Source organism: Kuraishia capsulata, genomic scaffold (assembly GCF_000576695.1).
Source record: "Kuraishia capsulata CBS 1993 genomic scaffold, Kuraishia_capsulata_scaffold_2, whole genome shotgun sequence".
NCBI classification, from domain to species: domain Eukaryota; kingdom Fungi; phylum Ascomycota; class Pichiomycetes; order Pichiales; family Pichiaceae; genus Kuraishia; species Kuraishia capsulata.
Window position 1 is genome coordinate 518,857 of NW_019172951.1, and position 14,785 is coordinate 533,641.

The 14,785-nt window shown below is 45.9% G+C and overlaps 6 protein-coding genes across 6 annotated transcripts; 5 read left to right on the forward strand and 1 right to left on the reverse strand.

The window, feature by feature from the left end:
• Window positions 1-57: 57 nt before the first annotated feature.
• KUCA_T00001563001 (uncharacterized protein) lies at window positions 58-1,458 on the forward strand (the record flags this gene model as incomplete). Its single annotated transcript, XM_022603756.1, has 1 exon — window positions 58-1,458. One exon carries the CDS (start codon window positions 58-60, stop codon window positions 1,456-1,458), a length of 1,401 nt encoding a protein of 466 aa, XP_022457605.1.
• Window positions 1,459-2,061: 603 nt separating this feature from the next.
• KUCA_T00001564001 (uncharacterized protein) lies at window positions 2,062-3,504 on the forward strand (the record flags this gene model as incomplete). Its single annotated transcript, XM_022603757.1, has 1 exon — window positions 2,062-3,504. The coding sequence occupies one exon, from the start codon at window positions 2,062-2,064 to the stop codon at window positions 3,502-3,504; it is 1,443 nt and encodes a 480-aa protein (XP_022457606.1).
• A 553-nt stretch (window positions 3,505-4,057) lies between these two features.
• KUCA_T00001565001 (uncharacterized protein) lies at window positions 4,058-6,289 on the forward strand (the record flags this gene model as incomplete). The annotated part of the gene is made up of 1 exon (XM_022603758.1): window positions 4,058-6,289. The coding sequence occupies one exon, from the start codon at window positions 4,058-4,060 to the stop codon at window positions 6,287-6,289; it is 2,232 nt and encodes a 743-aa protein (XP_022457607.1).
• Window positions 6,290-9,635: 3,346 nt separating this feature from the next.
• KUCA_T00001566001 (uncharacterized protein) lies at window positions 9,636-10,388 on the reverse strand (the record flags this gene model as incomplete). Its single annotated transcript, XM_022603759.1, has 1 exon — window positions 9,636-10,388. One exon carries the CDS (start codon window positions 10,386-10,388, stop codon window positions 9,636-9,638), a length of 753 nt encoding a protein of 250 aa, XP_022457608.1.
• Window positions 10,389-11,101: 713 nt separating this feature from the next.
• Window positions 11,102-11,704, forward strand: KUCA_T00001567001 (uncharacterized protein; the record flags this gene model as incomplete). The annotated part of the gene is made up of 1 exon (XM_022603760.1): window positions 11,102-11,704. One exon carries the CDS (start codon window positions 11,102-11,104, stop codon window positions 11,702-11,704), a length of 603 nt encoding a protein of 200 aa, XP_022457609.1.
• A 505-nt stretch (window positions 11,705-12,209) lies between these two features.
• On the forward strand, window positions 12,210-14,414 carry KUCA_T00001568001 (uncharacterized protein; the record flags this gene model as incomplete). Its single annotated transcript, XM_022603761.1, has 1 exon — window positions 12,210-14,414. One exon carries the CDS (start codon window positions 12,210-12,212, stop codon window positions 14,412-14,414), a length of 2,205 nt encoding a protein of 734 aa, XP_022457610.1.
• Window positions 14,415-14,785: the final 371 nt, after the last annotated feature.

The following is a 14,785-nucleotide window of genomic DNA, read 5'->3' on the forward strand; positions in this document are numbered from 1 at the left end:
CTTTTGCTCAACCCAATTTCTTTTTGTTTCCCCTTAATTCATATCACACGACCCAAAATGGCCACAATGTCTGTTATGAAGCCTCTTTGGCTCGCATTATGTTTGCTATTCAACCTCGTATTGGCCAAACCCTATTCCCAGGCCTCCAAGGAGCAGTATGATGTTCTTCGCTACTTGTCTGCCCATGGACCTTACGTTGAGGCCTCGGGATTCGGCATTGACCCCGCAGTCCCATTCGGATTGGAAGTCACCCAGGCTCACATCCTCATGAGACATGGAGAGAGATACCCCACCGTCGGTGCAGGGGAAGAACTCTATGACCTTTACGAAAAGCTCAACAACACTAAAGTTCACTCCCACAAGGGACCCCTTAAGTTCATCAAGAATTGGAAATATATTTTCCCAAACAGCAGTCTGGAAACAGAATCCAGCAAGGGAGTCTATGCCGGTTTGAAGAGGTGTCGTCTGGAAGGTGAATACTTCAAGGAGAACTATGGGCATTTGTGGAACGGTTCTTCGGTTCTTCCAGTTTTTGCCGCCAGTCAGCCAAGAGTAGTTGCAAGTGCTGAAGCTTTCGCCAGAGGATTCTTTGGAGAAGACCTCAACCTGACTGAAATTGTCGTCCTTCCAGAGGTCGAAGAGCAAGGTGCCAACACTTTGACTGCTAACATTGGATGTAGCATTTTCGACGACCTTGCCAACGAGGACTATGTTGCTGAGTTTAACACCACTTACCTCGATAGAGAAGCCGAGAGACTTAACGCAAAATCTCCAGGTTATAATCTGACTGCTGAAAATGTCAACACATTGGTCAAGTTCTGTGCTTATGATTTGAATGTGCAGGGACACTCCGAGATTTGCAAGGTCTTGAGTCCTGATGTTTTTGTTGGTTTCGCATACCAAAGAGATTTGGACCTGTATTACAACAAGGGTCCTGGATACAACTTGACCAATGCTCTTGGTTCCCTTTTTGTGAATGCTACTCTCGCCTTGCTTAACGAAGAGCAGGACGAGAACCTTTTCATGAGTTTCACCCATGATACCGATATCACCGTCATTGGGTCTGCTTTTGGAATGTACGACGACACTGAGGATCTACCAATCGACAGAATCGACTTCAAGCGTGGCTTCAGAATGAACGACCTTGTTCCAATGGCAGGTCACATCATCATTGAGAAGCTTTCCGATGGAGAGGACGAATATGTCAGGCTCCTCAATAACAAGGCTGTCTTCCCTCTGCCTTGGTGTCACACTGGTCCCGGTTACAGTTGCCCCTTGGAAGACTTCACCGACTATTTGACTGAGAAGATTGCAAAGAACGACTTTGTCGATATCTGTGACTTGCCTGAAGAGGATCCACAGCAGATCACCTTCTTCTGGGATTGGGACATCGAAGAGTACGAGACCATTGAATTGGAGCCAGAATCCTCCACCACAAACAGTTCAAGCAAGGCCTAACAGACCGGATATAACCACCATTGACATATACCCTGTGGCAAAAATTATGGACATATCGCTTCGCAACCCTGAGTTGTTACTTCGAAGCAGGAATCATGCCCTTTAGATTAATAGACTGATACAAACTAGGTACCTAGATATACAACCGTAATAGTGTTGTAGGTGGAAGAGTTGTAGAGTTGCTTGGCTCGGTTCAGTAGTCCCTTGCCAAAATTTGTTTCATATAGACATCTCAAACCCAGATCCTTTTTTATGAATAACAGACTTACTCCTTGTTTCCGTCAGCTAACAGCTCTTTAATAGCGTAATTAACGTTAAGAAAGGTTTATGGCGCAGACGGGAGCCTTGGTGATGTACTTGGTTGACGCACTAAAGCCGCAGAGCTAGGCTCGGCCCATTGAGTGCAACTAATCTTGGAGCACGTTCTCAGTAAGCGGGGACACATCACGTCTGCTCACCACCTTGCTTTGTATGACGGATACCCAGTTACTTGCAGGTTGTGTTACCAGCCCAGAAAAGTATTCAATAGTCTGGCAGAAGCTTTGTCAAGTGTGAGAGAGTCCCGGCAAACACCCCACCGCATACGTTGTACTGTTAACAGCAATGAAGTTTCCGGAGTTTGCAGTCTCCTCATTTTTGATCTTTATCCTGCTACATGCAGCCACTGGAAAGCCGTATAATCAATCATCCCGAGAGCAGTACAACATTCTCCATTACTTAGCTGCTAATGGACCGTACGTTGATTTCAGTGGGTTCGGAATAGACAGTGATGTTCCATTTGGATGTGAAGTCACACAAGTCCAGATTTTGATGAGACATGGCGAGCGATTCCCGACTATTGGTGCTGGTAAAGAGCTTTGTAGTCTCTATAAAAAGCTTACGAGTGCTGATATCAGCGAATACAAAGGTCCGTTAGGGTTCGTCAAAGACTGGAAGTACGCCTTCCCAGAGAAAGACCTGGAAATGGAGTCAACAGTTGGTGTATATGCCGGTTTGAAGAGGTGTCATCTCGAAGGGGAGAGATTCAATCAGAAGTACGGGCATTTGTGGGGTGGAAAAGCCAAGCTGCCAGTTTTCGCAGCCGGTCAGACCAGGGTAGTTGATAGTGCAAAAGCTTTCATTAGGGGATTTGTGGGAGAAAGTCGACTGTTCAAGGCTCAGGTTGTGGTTATTCCGGAGAATTCAGAGCAGGGGGCGAATACTTTGACATCCCGTGCTGCCTGTGTCAATGCAGATGACTCTGCCAACGAGGACTACATTGCCAGGTTTGATACGTCCTATCTCGAACGGGAAGCTAGGAGACTGAACAGTCTCTCTCCTGGATATGACCTTAGCGCTGAAGATGTTGCCAGCTTAGTGAGGTCGTGTGCTTTTGAACTCAATGTACAGGGTAATTCTTCGATCTGCGGGGTGCTCAGTTCAGACGTGTATGCAGGGTTTTCCTATCAAAGAGACTTATATCTTTACTACAACAAGGGACCTGGTTACAACATGTCCAATGCTCTGGGATCATTGTTTGTTAATGCATCGATTGCTCTGTTGAACCAAAAGGATGGTGTGAATTCCGACGGTATCAATGGCTATGAGCAAAAAATCTTCATGAGCTTTTCGCACGATACGGATATCATTTCAATCGCCTCTGCATTTGGCTTGTATGAAGGTCAGGATAGTCTACCAGTGGACAGGATTGAGTTCCAGAGAAGTTTCAAAGTGAGCGATCTAGTTCCAATGGCAGGCCATTTGGTTCTTGAGAGACTGATGTGTGGAAAAAATGAGTATGTCCGAATCATAATGAACGAATCTGTCTACCCGTTGCCTTGGTGTCAGACGGGACCAGGCTTCAGCTGTCCCTTGGAGCTTTTCACTGAGCATCTGCAGGAGATGGTGGATAACAATGACTACACAAAACTGTGCGAACAGTCCAAAGGACCACAGAAACTCACTTTCTTTTGGGACTGGGAAACTGCAGGGTATAGGGTCATTGAGTTAGGGGAGAGTATGAACGAACAATTGGACAGTTCTTTTTACTGGAACGCACTTGGTTAGATCAATTAACCAAGCAAAAAATCATAGCCAAAGTAGTAGCGAAGGCTCTTCTTATCTTTCCGTAGAAGTCATCGGCCTAATCTAAACTCCGAGGAGATGACCCCCATAGTTAAGGATCCAAACGCGAATATGAAAACATTTGGTTAAGAGCCACGACCTTAATACTTTCGGTTGGTGCACGCATGGGCCTCAAAGAAAAGTTAAACCGCACCCGTTTGGCTTTCGCTCAATCTCACGTCGCAACAGCAACACCACCACGAGCACACCTTACACAGACGCATTTGCAGAAGCGAACACCGCGGCGGGTATATTGGAAGGTCTCCTTTGAGAAACTGATTTTTTCTTGTGCACTTTGTTTTTCTATTTGTTGGACTGTTCTGACCACGAGATTGCAGAACTGGAACAGCCCCCCCACAGAGGCCCCTCCGACTAAACAAGCGGCTTTGTATTCCATCAGAGGTTTAAACAGCACTTATTGGAGTTTAGTTTATTGCTACTGACAAACTACCCGGTTTTATACCCTGTGCCCTATACCCATCAGCAGCAGTCCGCTATGTCGCAGCCCAAGAAGTACAAGTCCTGTGCTAGCTGCCGAAAAAGCAAACTCAAGTGCGAATATGATCAGACAAAGCCCATGCCTGTTATTTGCGACAAGTGTGAGCTGAGAGGAGTTGAATGTGTTTTTGACGAGAAGTTTGACGAGAAAAAGGCCATCACCGCAATAGACGAGAGACTAGACAAGATTGAGAGCTCTATAGGGCTCATGGTCTCATTGATAAGACAGCATTCGTTGGAAAGTCATGAGAGCAGCAGCTCTTCGCCTAATGTTTTTCCCTCGCCGACAAATTCGTCCACGATTACAAGCAAATCTGAGGATTCTCCGATGACCAACGTGCATGGCCAGGATGTGTTGAACATGAGGCGAGGGATTTCATTCCTTCCGTCCATCAAGTATATCTTGAACTCGCGAGACGTGGATATAGATCCCAAAACGAGAAATTTTGACTCTGCATTCCCGGGAACGGCTACCGGGATGTTGAGTGAGATAGTGCCAAATCTACCAGATTCAGAGGCCGCTAAGAGGCAGAAAAGACGCAAACTACAGTCTCAGGTAGGAATACTCCCTGGTCAAGTGACTCAGGGTGAGATTGAACAATTGTTGAATTTCTTCACTGTGAGATTGGCAAGATATTTGCCTGTGCTTATATTCCACCAGATACCTAAGCTGGATATCTCACTGCAGCATACCTCGCCTCTGCTGTTTTCGTCGATTTTGGCTGTTGCGTCCTTGTACGATAGCACGATGATCAACAAACACGGACTGTTTCTGTCGCAATTTGAAACGATAGTGAGAGAGATCGACCCCAATAGCATCCAACCAAACGCAGACCCAGCCTTTATATACCAAGTGTTGAAAGACTGTCTTGGTCTTATCATCGCAGGTGCTTGGCTGGGTACGGAATTCGGCTTCAGAATGAGTCTCATGGCAAGCGATATGATTGGCAGGCTACTGCCTGATTCAGAGATTGATTTCAATCTCCCCCCTGAGCTAAGACCACTTTTCTGTTCTTTGGGCATAGGTACCTATATCATTGAGCAGAGGCTGCGAATCATCCACGATCGCCCGGTTCCATACATGTACAAAGGTGCTGATTACAGGACCAAGAGAGACCTTTATCTGCCCATGTTCCTGAGTGAGACCATTCCCAGGAAGGATTTTGTTGCCACAAAACTCGACCCAACTCAGCTAAAGGCAACCGCAAACGTCGAGCTCTGTTCGGTAATGATGATGTACCAGCAAGAGATGAACCAATCAGGCCGGCTTCCATTTAATGAACTGATGTCCTGGAATGCCCATCTCAATGGCTGGCTTGCAGAATGGATTGGAAAGCTGACTGCCCATGTCAAACTCTCTTCCTGGAAACCAGTGATTCTTTCTTTCCACTTTGCGAAACTTTTCTTGAACGTGAGGGTTTTGGAACATCATGAGCCTATCCCTCAAAAGGAAGTCATCCAGGTGTTTGGTCTGGCCAAGAACTCGGCCATGGATATTCTGGAAATGCTCTACGATGATGACATCAGAAGACTAGTGAGTGTCAGTCCTGTGTTTTATCCGACAATCTTTGTCACAGCGGGAGCGTTTCTGCTCAAGCTCTTGCACGTTTCTGCATCTTTGGGTTACCAGCTGGACAAAACATACACCATCAGGGTGATACGTGACACCTACAAAACTTTGAGTGAGAAAATCAGCTTTGAAGAATCGCCGTGTTTCAGCACCATTGATAAGCTCGGTGAATGTCTACGCAAAGTCGAGCTTGAAATTTCTAATCCTTCGGCAGCAATACCCGCAATCAAACAGGAAATCCTCACGAGAGACACTTATTCTGCCATTCCTTCATACGCGTTACCACCTCGTGGAAACAGCGTAAATGGTTTTGCCTTTCAGCAATCACCTCAGCCCAATGGAGCCCCAATGCATCAACAGCAGGTACAGCCGATGATGGCCACCTCCAGCTCCAATGTGTCCTCACCACAGCCTCAACAGGATTCAGAGAAGAAGGTCATCGCAAACTCGATGTCGCCTACTTCAAAGACTGAAGCTCAACAACTGCCAATCCAGGGTCAACAGCATCAGCCACTGCAACAACCTCCGCTGCAGCACCCATTGCAAGCACAGGCGCAAAATAACGACTTCGACATTTGGAAGTTCGACATGAACGATCCCTATTTCATGACCGATGCGCACAGCAACATACTTTTCCAGTCTGTTTTTAACTCTAAATAGGGTCCGCACTAATTTCAGATGAATCTCAGATCTCAAATCGTAGCTGGTAGAAGAAATACTTTGAGGTCTCAGTGATCACATGCAGGGTTTTTGTTAGCTCTTTGTTATCTCCATGATTATGCAGTCAGGTAATTTATGAAAATCTCACCACCAATTTGCTTATTTGTTGTTCCAAAAAAAATACTGGCTAAGTATTGATGATCTCCGATGCCGGGAGTCGAACCCGGGTCTGCCCGGTGAAAGCGGACCGTGCTAGCCGTTACACTACATCGGATTTGATCATGTTGTTTCTGTCTTGGGCCATGGTGATGTGACCAGACGATTAGTGCACTTTCTTGAATCACCTTTCTGTATCATTCCCTTGTTTAGGAGGGAAATGGATTTGATGAGAAATGTTACGTTTCAAAACCTTGTTGTTTCTTAAAATTGGAGGTCAGTTCGGTGGAGGAGCCGTGATGGGCAAGATGATCACTTCAGCCGGAGGACCTTTGGATTAACAGGGCCCTCTTTCGGAGTTTCAAAGCACTGAAGATGACAGAGTAGGGTCCGAAATGATAAAAAATGGTATCCAGATGACAGCACCGCGTTAATAATTGTTCGCTCTGCGGCTAAAAAGTAGAGCTAACAAAGAGAATGGCCAAAAAGTACGGCTGTGGACTTGCAGCATGTGATCAGTAGGCAGATTGATGATTGACCTCAGCTCAAAACTTCTTCCGAAAAAAACAACCACTTGTGATATGAAATCAAACTTATAAGCATATGTTCAAGCATATGTTCATTTTGATGGTGCCTGAGTTCTCAAGTATTCTTGAATTATTCTGAGATTTTTTTTGAAAAATCTGAGAATTTGTCAGAAGTAGGTAAAATTGCATTTAAAAATTGCACTTTTGTATGGACAATATTTTGAATACGAATCTAATATCATCAAAAATAATCCTGTGTTATCAAAAATTACCGCAGTAGTTGCGGTCTAAACTGTCCAGCACTACCAAGCTTGTAAAACTATGTTCACCAGAATCACCATACACCACTATTCAGGGAGCAAACATTAGGAAGAAGAATGTCGAGCGCAAGAATATGCATGCGCACAGGAAGACTCAGGGGAAAGAACTTTACATGGTTTCGAAAGTGATCAAAATAGCCCTCAAGAGCAATAGATCTGCTAACAAAATTCGCATCTCTCGTAAATATTCTCGTAAACCGTAAACATCAAAATCACCCCACTGCCGTTGAAATCGCAAGTTACAGCATTAAGAGATTTCCCGGGCTCTCCGCAGAAGCTTCTCGTAACTTTCCGGAAATGGAACGTCCTCGTTAATTAATGATTTCGCCAGTTATGGAGATCCGTGGTCTTTTTGGGATTATCTGTTGCATAAACAGAAACCGCGGAGGGGTGCTTCTGTGCAGTGTACGAGCAATTGGGAGAGTCATTCCTGAACAAAAGCCTCTTTATTATCACGCTTTAACCAGCTTTGCTCAAATAAATACAACTAGAGGAAATCAGGATGGGGCTTTTGGTCAGGACTTATTTCGTATTGTGCAGGAAATGACACATGGTAAGGGAGGTGGGCCTAATTGTCCCTAAGACTAAGATTGACTCGTTTGGTCCGATTCATGCAGAATTTCAGTAAACTTTCTTAGCATGTAAAGTACGCGAGAAGCGAATGCAGGCTGTGTGACTAGGGTTATCAGGTTCAGCAACCCAATCTAGAACATGTTTCAAACATCTCGTTAAAACAAGTTTAACGTTTTTGGTTTCCAATTGGCCGTTTAAGAAAACAGGTCCATGAGGTTGAGGCTGTTAACCTTACTATTTTGAGACACGCTTACTACTGCAGCAGGCTGCAATTAGCAATGAGCCTGGCCAATACAGGGTGACACGGTTTCGTCAACTATCTATTTAATATGCAGCCCGCTACTATTATGGTTTGTTCTCGTAGAAAATCATTTTTGTAAGGCTCTACTACCTACGATAAAGTTTATGCGTATAATGATCAGCTGAGGCCAGACTTCCGCTAGGTGTTCCAGTAGGACCCAAATCAGTCAAAGAAATGATCGTCGATGGACCAATTGAATCCAACACCCTTGTTTTTACGCCAATTCCATTAATTTGACCCAAAGTCGATCGAGACTAGAGTTGATGTTTAGGAAAGCCATTTTGGAAACTTCTACTCAATGAAAGCATGACTGAAACACTAGCTCGAGATTTCTCCCTTTACTCTTTCGGACCTTCACCTTTTTTACCATGTTTTTTATGTGTTTTGACGATTCTTGAGGCGACAAGAATATCCATTTTACGCTATGCTGGATAAGAAGATGTCATGAGAGCCATTTGGTCTACAGCCCTGCTGAATTACGGATATCACACACGGGGTACGCAAGCAAGGTTCTCACCACTGCAGATGTGTAAGTCCGAAGATAACATGGAGTTCCGTTAAAGTGACAAAGCTTGATATTCCATGTGTGAGTTATGGAGGGAAGAACACAGGTCAAGACAGGAGCGAACAGGAGGGTCTACCCAGACAGTCTTTGCCGAACTCACAGAGCGCGGCTTATCACCATTAGACCGGGAATTTACTAGGCATTCACTACTTTAACTCGAAAGCCATGCGACATCAACGCCTTAGCCTTCAGTATCGAAACCGACTAACTAGAAGCATGTCTGGTCTGCCCCAGCTAATTGATCTCTTGGATGGAAGAGGGGAAGTCAGTGGAGCTTTTCATGCTTTGCCAAACAGCTAGGGCCGGCAAATGTGGTTTTCCTCAGACGAAAAAAATTGGCTCATCAGTGGTACAACATACCAATCTACCACAAGACCTGTTGAATTATATTTGCTCATAACATATAATTGTCAGATTCCCGCTGGACATCGCTGGAACCATGGATCCATTACGCCTTGCATCAATATGCACCATGTAGATATTCCCCGGTTAATTGACCTTCCCCGAGCCGGTAATCATGCGAGCGCAATTTAGGCTATACTCAAATGGGATTACTGTTATAGTGTTTTTTCATTGTCTACAAAATTTGTTGATTCATCAAATTATTCATCAAATTCGAAAAGTCGTTGGTAGAAGCTATATACAACAGTGGATGCCAACGGGATACAGAGCAGCACACACCAGAAAGTGATATATGTATGTAGATGGTACTGCCAGGCGTATAGGTCGTGAGATCATAAATGGACAAAACAAAGAAAAAAAAAAGCAGGGTAAGATAAAAAAAAACAGATATTCGAACCTCCGCAGGAACGAATCAATTAACAGCAAAAATGGCAAGAGGTAGGACTATAACTCCATAAAACATCATGAAGTATTATTAGTGCGGCAATGACACAGCTATGGCTCAATCGCTTCTCAACCGATCGATTTTGTAAGCCTCAGCTTCACTAACCATCATTTCCCTGAGCTCTTCTAGTTGACGCTTATACTCCTCGGAGTTTCTCTCGTCATCGTCGTCTTCGTCATCATCTTCGTCGACTAAGCCTGAACGCACACTGGGCGTTGAGGACAGAGTCAGCGTCCTGGGTTGGAAATCAGAGCCCAGTTGAGGAGACTGTGGAGGGGAAGGAGTAGCAGAAGGCGAACCTATTCTCTTCTTCTTTCCGAACCGATTTATCCACCGTTTCACAGCCTTATCCTTGACAGGTAGGCCATCATCATAAGTGTACGAAGAATAAGTTTGTTCAGTTGCAATGGAATCACCCAAACCCAGACCAAGAGACGGTGAACTGGAAATAGCAGTTGAATCCGAATCACTGTGTAAAATAACTTCCTCTGGGTGATCCAACTGTATCAAGTTTTTGATCATATTCACGTAGTAATACTGCTTCAGTATAGGGTCAAACCGCACTTCCCAGCCCTTGGGGACGGCTGGCGGACCTTTGGTGGTGGTTTCTGGAGCTGGCGAAAGAGGCGAGCTTGGTTCCGATATCTGGCTCTTTGAACAGCAACTGGAATGACGTTTCATCAGATTCGCTCGTAGACACTGCTTCTGCGTATCTTTTTGGTTTTGAGTGCTGGTACCAGTGGAGCCGTTATGGTCATGTAAGGACGACACCACCTTGGTAAGTATGGTCAATTTTCGCTTGGAGTCCATAATATATATGCCACTGGTGATTTTGTTCGAGGTTCGTTTCTCTGAATTTTTGAATATTGTGTTGTTTGCGCTGGCCTATATACATGTGGCGTATTCGGATTTAGGCGGTGTGGAGAATCAACTATGCTAAGCCTATGATAATGAACATCCCAACTTGTTAGTAAAGCCAGGACCACTTGAGCAGACAGCTAGGCTTTTAAATGAAAGAAATTCAAATGCAAACGTTTTCTTTTGCCTTCCGGAGAGAAAAAAGGGGATAAGGGAATTAGGAGGACCCTATCAACAAGTTTTTTTCCCTAGCATTTGTTCTATTGATAAAGTCCCTGCTTTTAATTGTTTCGGAGCTCGGCAATTACAAATGAGTTTGACCGATCGGTCTGCGCCACGCAAGCACCGAGGCAAATTCTCCATAAGTGTTGACTAATCAGGGCTGATGCGTGGCGGTGCTCTGCGTGATTTGTCCGACATTTTCGCTGGAGCCCGGCTTTCGGTCACTGGTTGCTCCGATTTCCTTCCGAGCCGATGGATGGTTGCGACACGTCAATCACTTGGGAGACGACCTTTCTCAAATCGTTTGGTGCACGGGGTCGAGACTTTGCACAGCCACGGAGACATGTGGAACGGGCACGACCAGCCGTATCGCCACACTCAAATACACTGCCATTTCAGGTCGAAGCTCTACTTCTGGATTCTTCCTTCTTCATCATCCAACAATGGCTGACAAAAATAATCCGCCAACGGTTCCGAAAGGATGGAAGGCAATTTTTGACGAGCAATACCAGACATGGTTTTACGTGGACGAATCCACTGGCAAGTCCCAGTGGGAAGCACCAGGGGACTCAGGGGCCCCGCCAGCTTATACGGAGCAAAATCCCGAATCCCAAGCAGCTCAGACTGGCAAGAACGGTTCGCAAAGTTCTACTGCCAATGCAAACTACCAGCAGCAACCCCAACAACAGCAGTATCAGCAGCAGTACCCACAGCAAGGATACCAACAGTACCCTCAAGGATACCAGCAGCAACAGCCCTACTACCAGCAATATCCTCAGACTCAGTACCAGCAGACAAGCTCCAGACCCAGCAGATTGGGTGGAATGGGTGGTATGATGGGTGGTGCCGCTCTAGGAGGCCTTGGTGGATTGCTACTAGCCGATACTCTGTTTGACCATGGAGGAATGGGCATGGGTGGTATGGGAATGGGCGGATTTGGTGGCCCTCCACCCGGTGATTTTGGCGGTGGAGGATTTGGAGGGGGAGATTTTGGTGGTGGTGGAGGTGACTTCGGAGGAGGAGATTTCGGCGGTGGAGGGTTCTGATATTCCAGTTGTTCCAGCTGTTCCAGTTGTTTCAACTACACAGCACTGTATTTTTGAGCTTTTAAATAGTACATTTCAGGAGTTTTGGCCGATTAAAATGAACGTAGATCCGACGAATATTCAAGTTCTAAAAGTGGGGAAAGATCCCGTATTAGATAATCACTTAATCGCGACACGCCTGCGCGCATCAACAAGATTTGACCCAACTCGACAGGGATGAAGCATCACCCAACCACGCTGCCGCAAGTGAGTTAGTTGTTCTTTTCGCCAGTTTACTAGGTGTTGATCTGGGACAGGGGCTTGTGTTGGGTTGATATTTGATACAACCTGAATTTCTATATCAAGTGTTTTTTCAACGTGCGTTAGGTGCTTGTTTGTGGTCTTAAAACAGGCATCCCGCCTCAAATCTGTTGCACAGTTGAAACGCTGATACCTCGTTTTTTTGCATATTTTCTGGGCTTTCTACGAGCCTTTCATTTACTCCACTTTACAACCGTTTTAAAACATGTCCGACTGTCACAACAATATCGGATCTCGTGATGAGACCAGCAGCAACACAGACCATACACAGCAAACGCTTCAGAATTCGTTTAGTTTCTCCCAAAATGACGCTAATCTCTCCGACGCGACCGTGATAGATATCACGAATATTGCGTCTGGTTATCGCGGTTTGGATCCTCAAGTGCGCAAGCGCAACATGGAAGACACTGGAAAGCTTCTAACTGCCGCCGATACCGGCTTGACACAGGTGGTCGAGACCGAGAACACAACCGTGGGGGCATATCTGCAACCTCACCGGCCTTTGAAGAAACGCAACACTACCATGATACCCTATAGTGCTATTACATCCACCAATACAAGCGTTTCTGACGATTCTGCTCTGGTGGCTGTCGCAGACGATACACAGCAACTGCCTCTTCCGTCTCCCAGCGCTTCTCCAATACCCGATGACGAGAACCAAATGGATCTGGAAGGAGAAGAGGGAACAAAAAATGTTCCACAGGGTTACAGACACTTGATTTCTTTGCCCAAGTGCGAGAATGACCTGATCGATATGATAGCAAAGCTTGTGGAGTTGCTGCCCGAGAATGCGGATTACAAGAAGCGGTTGATATGGAGAATGCTTCAGCAGACAGATAGGCCGACGCTTTCTCTCTTCAACAACGCCATCAAGGAGTCACTGAAGTGCGACTTCATTGCGGGACTACCCTTTGAGATTACTGCCAAAATCATCAGGCGTTTGGACCATACCAGTCTCTGTCGTGGTTCTGCTGTCTCTTCTAAGTGGAATTCGTTGTTCACAGAGACGATGGATTTCTGGAAGCCTCTGGCTATACGGGAAAGACTATTCGCCGATGAAGAGAGTTTTGATGCTGATTGTATGATACTGCGGCAAAGGTTCATTGCCACATTCGGATACGAACCCAACTCCAACGAGCTAAGCAAGATGGCATACAAGAGACGACTAGTCATTTTGAGGAGATGGATGGACCCCAACTACCAGCCAAAGAGAATAGCCATAGAAGGCCACGGCCAGAACGTGGTCACTTGTCTGCAGTTCGACGGCAACAAGGTCATAACCTCTGCGGATGACAAGATGATCAACCTCTACGATGTAAAGACAGGGGAGGAAAAGACACAGTTTAAGGGTCACGAAGGAGGAGTTTGGGCCATGAAGTACATCGGCAATACTCTAGTATCTGGATCTACTGATAGATCTGTTAGGATCTGGAATATCAAGACTGGCAGGTGCACACACGTGTTCCATGGCCACACTTCCACTGTCAGATGTGTTGAGATACTCATGCCTGTTCAGATTGGTGTGAGCGACATGGGCGAACCAGTAATGTTCCCTCCAGTTCCATATCTGGCTACAGGGTCCAGAGACACAACACTCCAGATCTGGAAACTGCCATTGGCGGACGAGAAAGACGATACTGACCCATCGGTTCCTCCTATCGATTCCGACGGAAACGAAGACGAGTTCCTTGTAATGACTTTGAACGGACACACAGGCTCCATCCGATCAATCAGTGGATATGGCAATATTGCCATAACCGGGAGCTATGACACGACGATTAGGGTTTGGGACCTCCAGCGTAAATGCTGCAAGTTCATTCTGAGAGGGCACACAGACCGGATCTACTCCGTGATTCTGGACGTGAAACGGAACAGATGCATTTCGGGCTCTATAGATTCTACGGTTAGGGTGTGGAATCTGACCACGGGAGAGCTGATATCCATTTTGCATGGCCATCAATCGCTGGTTGGATTGATCAACCTGACAGAAAACTCACTGGTTTCTGCTGGAGCGGACTCCTCTCTCAGAATCTGGGATACGGAAACGGGAACCACAAGGCACCTTTTGAAAGGCCACGGTGGACCCATCACGTGTTTCACAAACGACGACAATCTGATTGTCAGTGGAAGTGACAAGATGCTGAAGTTATGGAATGTCCGTACAGGCGAGTTCATCCGAGATTTGGCAAATGATGAAAACACAGGCCAAATATGGCAGGTGAAGACCGACTACCGCAGATGTGCTGTGTCTCTTCAGAAAGACGACAACACGTTTGTTGAAGTTCTGGACTTTGGATTTCCAGAGCCAGATGTGTTTGAAAACAGGTTTCAGGCCATCGACAATGGCCTTAACGGCGTGTCTGCGACCAGTACCGGAATCGAGGACCAAATAATGTCTGATGAGTGGTGAGTCTTGGGACCACCCCTTTAATGTTCAAGTTTAAATCTAAATTTTTTGGCGTAAAGTAAACGAAAGAATGTCCTTGATCGTACAAGTGACGCACGGCAGCTGCGCCGCACTGGCCACACTGTCTTTATGGTCGTGCAGCCCGTCCGATCTGGGCGTTCGAGGAGTTTAAAGGAAAGTGGAGGCCGAACGAGACTGCACGTTTAAGCTGGGTCTGGGACATAATAAGAGACTGAAAAAGCCACCTTGGAAGAAACAAATATAGTTTTGCTGAAAAGGAAACTAGCAAGAATAATTTAACCGGTTTGATCCTTTCAGCGCCACACATAGGACCCCACTTTGAGGACCACTCTACCTGAAAGCCTACACTCATT